The sequence below is a fragment of the Lates calcarifer genome, linkage group LG23, assembly GCF_001640805.2.
Source record: "Lates calcarifer isolate ASB-BC8 linkage group LG23, TLL_Latcal_v3, whole genome shotgun sequence".
NCBI lineage: Eukaryota > Metazoa > Chordata > Actinopteri > Centropomidae > Lates > Lates calcarifer.
In genome coordinates, this window is record NC_066855.1 from 10,708,715 (window position 1) to 10,719,053 (window position 10,339).

Here is a 10,339-nt window from a genome sequence, read left to right on the forward strand (position 1 = left end):
GTCAAGTATGTAAGAGGTTTGTGATATCTAACCTGGGGAGTTTGGCTTAGCAGGCCATCTTTTCGTGCTAACAGAGGCAGATGTCCTTGTATTTATCCTGCCATAATCCATGGGGTCCAGTCCATTGTTTAAAGCTATCTAGCCGTGAAATGTGTGTCACTGTACGGGGCTCCTGAGATGCAGGAAGCTGGATTTGGAGGTAGCAGCCGCAGCAGCTGCAGCAGTACAGGGGCCAGCAAAGGGGGTGACTGCTTCAGACACAGCGGCCGTTTGATGAAGTCAGCATGCAACATCATGTGCGTCAGGCCAGCATTAAGTCAATGAGGCTCCTGTCCCACCCACCACACCCACTACTACCAGACCATAGCCTGAACTAGCTTGTCAGGCAATAACTTCAGCTTTGCTCGCTGTGAGTATTTAGGAACAACTTCCTGGACAGGAGAAACAGTGTGCAGATGTAGAGTTTGTAGCAAAACCTCTAGAGGAGGACATGAGGGAAGATAACAAGCTCGCGGGGCAAGGGTTGCCATTTGCGGATGAAATGTTAGGTTAGTTAGCTTGTGATAAAAAAGGGAGTCAGTTAATCGTTCAGTTTTGTGCATTAAGTCAATTTCAAACACTAGTAGCACAGGAAAAGCAATACAGGAAACAGCTGTTATCTTCTCTGTTTCTAACAGGGTGAAAGTATCTGCAGTTTTAGCAGTGAAACCTCGCAGCATCTCATATCCGCTAACCTGGAGACTGACTGACTCACTGACTGACTGGGTTGGCTAACCGCGATAGCTTAGCTTACTGGCAATGAGAAAGGCGGACTAATGCTGGCGTTTATAATATGCGCTTATAATAAGCGGTTACCTTGTCAATGAAAGTAGTACCTTCTCGACGTACAGGAATTGCGTCCTGGTCGGAAAATGACACAGTTTAGGAGTCACTTCTTCTCGTACCGGGATCTGCTGCTGTCAGTCGCCACCTCACTCTCCTCCTGTCGCACCATAATCTGGCGACCGATTACACGTCGGTGCTGGACTCTGATTGGCTGAAACGCGGTCACGTGTGTGATTCTAGTTACACCCCCACAGCTTTATAATAAGAAGCCAACTACAATGAATCACCATACAACTGTAATTTAAAGTAACTGCTGGACTCAAAATGACATTTGACAGAACAAATTGCTATTCCTGACTTTTATTCACAACCTTTCTATTAGGGGTTTCTGATTCTGATTCATTTGTGTTCGTTTAATAAAGTCAACAGCACCAATGAAAAACTGAAGAAAAGCTTGTGCGGATTTTTTTTCCCAGGTTAAACATTACTCCTCTTAACAGGTTATACATATGCCTTTATGTCTATATAGGAATCTATAGACAGCAGTGGAAGATACTCTGACCCTTAACATAAGTAACTCAGTTCAAAGATGAAGTCCTGCAAAATTGTACTTAACTTTTAAGTGCAGAGGCATCATCACAAAGATAAGTAACAAAATTAAAAGTACTACTCGTGAACTAAGTATTATAAATTTTTGGATTATTATATGGAATAGGTTTTGTATATAAAATGGCTGTCAAGCAAATGTAGTGGAGTAAAAAGTACAAGATCTTCCCCTGGGTATAAATTAGCATAAAATGGAAACAAGAAGTCTACTTAAGTACAGTTCTTGATTAAATACACTTAGTTACTTCTCATTACCGAAAGGGAAAAAAAGTGGATCAAACTACTGCATGAGTAAATTTAAGAGAAAAGTCCAGCATTACAGTAAAAGACGAGCCTTTATTTATGCAATAAGAAAAGCATGTCTTGTTAATACTGTGACAAGTTTTAAAAAATGATAAATCAGTGACAAAACAATTAACAACAGAAGCTTCCAACCTACTGTTAGCGCCCCTTTAAACAGGTGGAACAAGTAGAGGAAGGGCCATACTGACTGAACGTGCATGACAAGTGTAGCTGGATGACAGCTGGGTGTGAATGATGAGTTTCATGTTCAAAAGGATGAAGAATTTAGTTGCAAAATTCAATTTACTGGCCAGACAAGAAAAAGGTTTTCCACTGAGAGAGCACAAAAACAAGAAACATGCTATACAAGTTTAAACTGTTGTAATTTGCAAATAAGATGTGGCCTGCTCTACAGCTTTTGATGTGTGGTTCACTGTGGGGAGGTTTATTGATCTGCTCATTCTGGTAAGGCACCACTTGAATTTGAATGGGACAGTAGGACAGATGTATGATTGGTGCTTTGAACAGACGTAAATCTGTAGGTGTATGAGCGCTGATTTTGGCCTGTTTGAGATAAAACACAACTTGCAGAATCTGAGAGCAAAGGCGATGCTGTGAAAAACATTTACGAATGAGGAAGACGATGAGGACGATGGCGTTCTGCTGCATACAGTTTGGAATACACAGTACAATAAATATAAATAGACCGAGGGAAGACTGAAGAAGAAAAAAAAAAATTATGGACACAAAACGCTTTACATTCGAGTCAAATATACAATGTAGCATGAAGAAGAGGAGAAACAAAAACCCAGCAAGTCGATTCTATATTTGGCAAATGAGCCAATAAAACCTGGACACACACTCGCATGAGACCAGTGTTGTCCTTAACAGGCTGTCCTGAGGTCAGTTTTGAACTTTTACAGTACATTGACTCTTGCTCAATAGAGACCTGCTGTCCCGGGAGAACCTTAAAAACATATACCACGTTATGTCTTCTAAAAAATAATCAACCATGATGCTTATATTTCCAAATCAGTCCTTTCTACTGATCATCTTTAGCAAGGTCGAGGCAGTTTTATAAGATTAGATTACATTGTTTTAATTTTGGCAATAGTGACATGCTCTGGATCAGCTGATCCAAACCTCTTTTTAAAAAAAAAAAAAAATCTTTCTTTATCTTCATTGTTAATTCATAACTAAAGCCTCTGAATTATTCTTCCCAATGTTCGTTAGCATCAATGTAAGGAAGAAATTTAGGAGTGAATGCAATAATTGGAAATTTCTTGAAAAAGAACAGTTGGGAGATTTAGCGAGACACTCAGAAGTATGAGCATCACGAGGTGACTGTGGGTCCGACTTAATTTTGTCCTCTGCAGAGCTGCTTTGTCCTACATGCTCCTCAGCTTTAGCCAAATTGGAAAAAGAAATTTCCAGGTCCAGAGTCTGGAAAAGAAGAAAAAAGAAGTTAATAGGATGCACCCTTTCAGACTGATTCTTCCCTGTTTCAATAAACTATAAAGATGTCTTAGCTGGAAGGAAAAACAAACACACCTGGACTGGAATCGAAACTAAATCCTCCACCATGGCCACCAAAGAAAGCCCTGAAGATGTTGTTTGCATCAAAATCTGAAGAGAGAGCAGACACAAATATTGTAGCATTATTGGTGATGATAGCCTTCAGGAGGAACAAGGTGAAAAAAGATGACAACTCGTTACAAAGAAAATACTGCTATCAAGTGCTGCACCTGTCCCAGTAAAACTGTTTGAAACTTTGATGCCCCCTAGAGGCAAAAGAGCTAATGATATTGTAAGGACTGTGAGTTATTATCTACATGTGCTTTTCCTACTTTGTGCAATGGCCCTCATCTTTTCACAGATGATGTAGGTCAAAGCAAACTTTATGATATGAAAAATGTAGAACAGGAAAAATGGAAAAGTGCATCAAAAATCAGCTTCTGTCCTGCTCAGTCCATAGTTTTCATGTGTGAAATATGATTGAACAGAGGCTGAACGGAACGGAAAAACTGACATGCTTTTGTCCAATATACACATGACCAAGCTAGTCCATTAGTTCGTACCATTAACCTCTATTCTCTTCCCTCTCCCACTTAAGTCCTCCAGGCTGACTGTAAATCCAGCCAAAGAAAAAAAACAACTAAAAGCATTTACCTCCACCATCAAAGCAGCCGTCATCATCCAGGTCGTGCCCGTTGTCATAGCGCACCTTTTTCTTTGGGTCGGAGAGCACGGTGAAGGCCTCGCCCACCTCCTTGAATTTCTTTTCCTCCTCCTTCTGCACCTCTGGAGTTGCTGCACTGTGGCGATCTGTAAGACAGTGGCACAACACAACAACCAACCTTAAGATATAATCATCAAATATAATCAAAATACTGCACGTGTGTAAAAAAAAAAAACAAAACAAAAACAAACAAACAATAGGGTTACCTGGGTGGTGCATGAGGGCTCGTTTGCGATAGGCTTTTTTGATTTCGTCCTCTGTGGCATTCTTGCCGACCCCGAGCACCTTGTAGTAATCTTTCCTCTTGCTCTTCTTCAGCTGCAGCTGTGCCGTCTTCAGCAGATGCTTATGATCTACAGTAGTAAAATGAAAACCAAACCATGTGAGTGTGTGTAAAAACAACCAGATAATGAATCAGTTTCCAGAAGTAAATATGAGACAACTGAGACAGCAGCTCACCTGATGTTTTTTCTGTCTGGTAAACTTTCTCATAGTCCCGTACAGCCTCTTCGTACTGCTCTGTGTCCATGTAACTGCAGGGTCACACAAACTCACTCAAAAACTGCACGTTGAACAACAAAACACACAAATTAGGGAGGATGTACTGATGTTGATTATGTAGCATACCACTGAGCTCTTCTTAAGTAGGCCTTGATGTAAGTGTCGTCGAGTTTGATTGCACTGGTGCAGTCTTCAATGGCTTGATCGAGTTTCTTCAGCTGTTGATGAGGAAGAATCAACGACAGTGAACTGATTGGAGGCAGAGTGCTACAACAAGCTCGAGTGCTGGGCAAGACTGTTTATTTTGAGCAAATAATCAGACAGTATTATTGATCAAGTGTGATCAGTGTGCCTGCCTCCTACATAATTGCTAGTTTCAATGACTTCTATTTTCACATTTAATTTCCTTGCTCTCGGAGATGTGAGGATGCTGTCAAAGCTTGTGTAGGTGTATAGCATGAAACTTGAGTTGACTTGTTTACCTTTGCTCCTGCTGTGGCTCTGTTGCAGTAGAGTTTAGCGTTGGTCTTGATATTGTTGGGGTCTATCATCAGGGCCTCACTATACAGCTGGTAGGCAGCTTCATAGTGGCTGTTCTTGAATGCCTGGTTGCCTTCCTCCTTCTTGGCTTTTAAAGCTTTGGCATTCTGATTATAGGAGGAGAACAAGTCCTTGCGTTACTTTTAAACATTTACTTATACTTGAAATTGAAATTCAAGCCAAATAAAACTTTAGTCAGCCATGCAAAATGACAATCTTACCCTGCAGGCTAGCCGGGCCTTTTCGTGGTCTGGTGCCATGCGCAGAGCTTGAACAAAGAACTGTACAGCTTTATCGATGCAGTCCTCATAGTAAAGACACAGACCTCGAACATACAGTGCATCTGCGTTCGTGGAATCCATTCGCAGGATATCACTGTAAAGGGCACATTTGTTTAAACATCTGCTGTGAAGAATCTGTAGATAAAATCCACCCCTCTTGTTGGAAAGCTACTAAAACAGACTCTGTATATATATTTTAAGTCTTATGAGAATCCAAAGAATTCTTACTATTAAATAATGACACCACCACCCTAACACCTGTTCCTTCATAATAAAAGCTCAACTATTCCTACCTTGCTACAGACTGAGCTTCTGGGTAGCGTCCCAGCAGAGCCAGACACTCAGCCTTGAGGATTTTGAAACGGTGGCAGGCAGAAGCCAAAGCCAAGGCCCGGTCCATACAGTACACCACCTGCATCAGGACAAGAGCCACACATTGACTGTATCTGTTACACTCTATCATTACAGTCAGACATGAGAGAAATGCAAATACTGGAGCTTTGTAAAACCAGTCAAACACACTGTTCTGAGTCTTTAATCAAAGGTTTCTCTAGATAGTCTGTTAACTACAAAAGAATCGCTAACAGACATAGGGTATCTTCAGCTGATCACGTAGATGAAGAAAGATGATATTTGTCCATGCTTAATTGTTGCAGTCTTGAAGTAGGAAATCCTAAAATCAGGCATCTATTATAAACCAAAAATTTGGCTTAAATTTTCCTGTCCGACTATGACAGGACATGAACTAAGATGAGGAAGTACCTTTTCTGAGTTGGTGGAAAAAGAGAATGGGTGTGAAGTACCTTTCTGAAATCCCGCTTTTCAAAGCCAAAATCTGCCATTCGCTCGTACTCCAGTAGAGTCGCTGCGTTCTTATTCTGAAATAGAACAAAGGCACATCAGTGCTGTTTTGTTGACATGAGTTTGAGGGTGCAGTCTTGCTTTTAGTCAAGCTCACAGACTGTGCTTAATAAATAACTTGAATGTTTGTTTTCTGCTGTGATTAAATAAAATGAGATGATCCCCACCTCCTGCTGGGCCTCTCTGTTGCTGGGCTCCAGCTCCAGAACCTTCTGAAAGCAGCGACTGGCTGCCATGGCATTTCCTAACGACAGGTGGCACTTACCCTCCCGTAGATGACCCTGTGGGACAAAAAGGACACAACTCCTATGAGTAAAAATTGTGCACAAAACTCTACACAGCCAACTCTATTCTGCAAATACAACATGGGCTTAAATACAAGTGTGCAAAGCAGAGAATGAGGAGGACGTTCTCAATTTGAGGGTCCGCTCAAACTGACCTTCATGAAACAGTCATCCAGCCGCACAGCCTGCTGGGAATCTTCAAGGGCCTCTCGAAAGCGGCACAGCATCATGAGGGTGGCTGCTCTATTGCCGTAATAACTTGCATTTTTGGGGCAAGTGTCTTGAGATAAAAGGGAAAAAGAAAAAAAAAAAGAAAAATGAGAAGTGAGTAGAAATTGCAGAGAATTAATAACAATAGTATCTGGGCCCAGTCACCAACAGTAGAGACATACTTGCAGTATGCTGCATATACGCTGATATCAATGGACATGTGTTGGAAAATGCACGAGGGTGGGGGGCAATGACTCAACTGCTAATAGAAATTTCACTTTCAATATCGGTTTTGGTGATTTGCCAAGAAAGCAGATCATCAGCAATTCTCAACAGAAGAGTGTGAACAAAGGCTGGTCATTGGGAGCCATGTACAACCACCCCAACCTGTGCAAAAACATCATTTCCAGCAACGAAGAGTAGTGAGTGGTAACCTCACCGATGGCCTTGGTATAGTAGTTGAAAGCCTCAGAGTAATCTTTCTTGCTGTAGAGTGCATTTCCTTGCTCTTTGAATCCTTCAGCTTGACTGGAAAGAGGAGAAACAGAAAACAATGTCAAGGTGGAGTAGGGACATTATAAAGACAAAACAAATTAACTAATAGTATATAAAAGAAACTATTCAGTGAGAAACCAGTCAATTTGTCCTTTCTAACCATCTGGGAATTTCCTGCAGATGGGGCAGAGTGTGAGTATGTCTGAAAGGACTCTACTGTGGTGCATAACACCTGGAACTGGGACAGCAGAGCAGGGAACACACAGTCCTGGTAGCTCCAGTACTAAACATAGCAGTGAAATTCACCTGCTGCAGTCCTGTTAGACATGTCAAATGCTAAAGGGTAAATCAAGGCTGATTCACATAAGGAAGAAGCTGCTGCTGCTGCGCTGCTCTCTGTAAGGTGAAGCAGTTCAATTCAGGCCACACCCCAAACAGAGATATACAAAACAGTTTCGATCTAAAAGCCAAGTGAGCAATTGCCATAGGCGTGCGGGAAAACTTGCCCAGGTAAGAATAAGTGCTTGAAAGAAAAACAGGCTATTTGCAGTAAGCGTTGTAGTGTCTAAGACTGTAACTGAGGCAAAAACCAAACTACACAAAACCACAACAACATTAATAAGGTTGATGCACAATATCTGTGATAAAGCACCAATAGCTAATAGAATGAAAGCATATATATAAAGATCATGTCCAGTGGTACAGAGATTTACTTTGTAAAAATGTAAAATAGTGAATACCAAGAATGTTCTCCATAAATTTGTAAACCTGTATGTAAAAACTAAGTAGTGTTTGAGACAATAAGCCCATCATAACAAACTGACTAGTCCTGATTCTGAATAGGATGCTGGCACAAAAACTAAAAGATAAGTAGCTTTATGTTAAGATCACTAGAATAATAGTTAAATATAATAGATATAATATTCTATAATCGTTATCGTTGTCGTTATTCTATAATAATAGAATATTTTAACAAGAATCGAGGTGGTGTTGTGTAAAAAGCTGTGGTGGTTCAAATCTCTGAATCAGCTTGACTGCTCAGCAAAACATATTTCTATTTCCTGTAAAAATTAAAAATGGATAAATAAACCCAAAGATGATGAACTGGAAAGCACCAAAGAAACAATCTGAGTTAGAGACCTGACTGATCATTATCATTTGGAAATATTATAGATCCCTCAACTACAGGATTCCCAAATTACCCAGATTTATGCAGGAGAGTTGATTAATGTTGACAGACCTTAAATGTCTCTGATAATTTAGTTACTAACGTGAATCACTGTTCCTGCCTCTGAGATCATTAAAAAGTTGATTTCTGGTTATCAAACTTTAGGATTAATACTCTTATGCCGGTACAGACAGACTGTATTCACACCTCATCCCTACAGCACGGTGAGACTTAACTGAAACACTGACAGTTCCCTCATTCATTTGATTATTTCAGTGTCAAAGCAACTAGACAAAGTTCTTAAAGCAAGAATGTGTCACATCTTTTATTTAAAGTTTCACGCATAGTGTATTCTGAGCCCAGTCATTGGTATTGTTTGTAGATCCAGTAAATAGAAACTTAACTTGTGTTTCCTCACATTTGTTGTGAAAGACCAAGTGTACTGTCATCGTTGACCTGCCCACGGGACTGACTCATAATATTAGGAGGCTATATCCTCCGCACTCATACTTTTTACACTTAAATTAATAAAAACTTCGCTGTCTTATCAGAACATCTTCTTTTTAAATTACAGAGCCTGTTTGAAATGTTTCTGAGATTCTGGAGAGTTATATAATCACTGTAACTTTACCCGAGAGTTGAGTACCAAGACTAGCTCAAGGCTACACCTGGTAGTCTAGTATGGAAGTTTCTCGAAAGAGGAAAGCTTGCAGCTTACTGTACTGATGCTTTACTTCCTGTGCTTAAATTTAATAATGTGTTCGCACAAACAGATTGATTAACCAGTAGTTTCCTCCGTGAGTATCAAAATATAACATTTCTTGAATGTCTATAGTTGAGCATGTGTCAGGACACGCTGGTTCATTTGACCCATTTCTTTTGAGAAACACAAGCCAGTAACTGTTCTCTCGGTTAATTTACTGTGCCCACAATTTATTGCATAATTAACAACATCGAAACTACGACAAAGCCAACGCCTGCCATTAACAAAAACCCCAACACAAAAAAGATTTAACCGAGGTGAAACACGTTGCTGCCGTTTCAGCCCCGGCAAGCTAGCCCCGTTAGCTTGTCTCCGGGGCTAACCGCGCTGTGGTTTCCGAGCCTTGTCAGCGAGTGAAAGGTTGGATTTAGTCCGATAATTTTAACTGTAAAAATGCAGCACAATAACACACACCGGCCTTTTAAGTGCTTACCGTTCCAGGTCATCCTGGTTACAGATTTGTGGCTCTGTTTCCACCGGTACGTCGATGTCAACAGCTGCCATTTTTTCTGGAAAGGACGAACAGGAGCGGACGTCACTTCCGGGGGCTTTCTTGCCTATTTATTTATTTATTTATTAAATTGTTATAGGTCATGAAAAACTAGGCCACAGCAAAAAAGTATGATATGAGTCATTTCTTAAATCTACAATATTTTACTTGTATTTATTAATGTGAATTAGAGGCTACATGAATATTTAAAACTAACTTCTTAAAATAATGTTTCAAAAATGTATAAAATACGTGACCAGCTTCTCACCTGAAATTCACTTGCTCTGTCTCTTAGCATTAAGCCACCCTGTATTTATTTTTCAGTCTTACATCCACCCATTTCACTATGAGATCAGGGCTCCATCTGCTCCTGTGGTTTTCTGTCGGGTTGCTGTCCCCAGGATTTTCCAGATAAAATGAGTCAAAAATAAACAGTTGAACCTGCTATGGCTAATTTAATAATAATTTCCTATAACTAAATATGATTTTAAGCAGGGTTAGTGCATCATTAATGTAGAGATTTAGATTGCTTTTCTATTTTTCATATTATGGAAAGCCAGTCATAACTTGTTTATTGTTAAACTGCTGTAAATGACAAACATGCAGTAAGAAGCACTCTCTACCTCTCTAACCTGTTGGGATGGTATGAAGACCATGAAGATCATCACAGGTTACAAGCAGAGGTATGTCAGTAAAACAGATGATAATGTGGAGAGAGTGAACCTCTGTCTAACCTCTGCCCTTGGTTTATATCTTGGGTATTATATTTTGCTCTTGTTGGCAGAATACCAGTA

The 10,339-nt window shown here is 40.2% G+C and overlaps 1 protein-coding gene across 1 annotated transcript; it reads right to left on the minus strand.

Annotated features, from left to right (window-relative positions):
- Window positions 1-1,747: 1,747 nt before the first annotated feature.
- LOC108901725 (dnaJ homolog subfamily C member 7) lies at window positions 1,748-9,594 on the minus strand. The gene is made up of 14 exons (XM_018703337.2): window positions 9,489-9,594; window positions 7,069-7,157; window positions 6,575-6,699; window positions 6,303-6,416; window positions 6,078-6,152; window positions 5,568-5,686; window positions 5,215-5,368; window positions 4,936-5,100; window positions 4,580-4,671; window positions 4,412-4,485; window positions 4,159-4,305; window positions 3,883-4,038; window positions 3,265-3,339; window positions 1,748-3,156 (listed from the first exon to the last, which is right to left on the minus strand). Exons 1-14 carry the CDS (start codon window positions 9,557-9,559, stop codon window positions 3,119-3,121), a joined length of 1,494 nt encoding a protein of 497 aa, XP_018558853.1. The 5' UTR covers window positions 9,560-9,594; the 3' UTR covers window positions 1,748-3,118.
- Window positions 9,595-10,339: the final 745 nt, after the last annotated feature.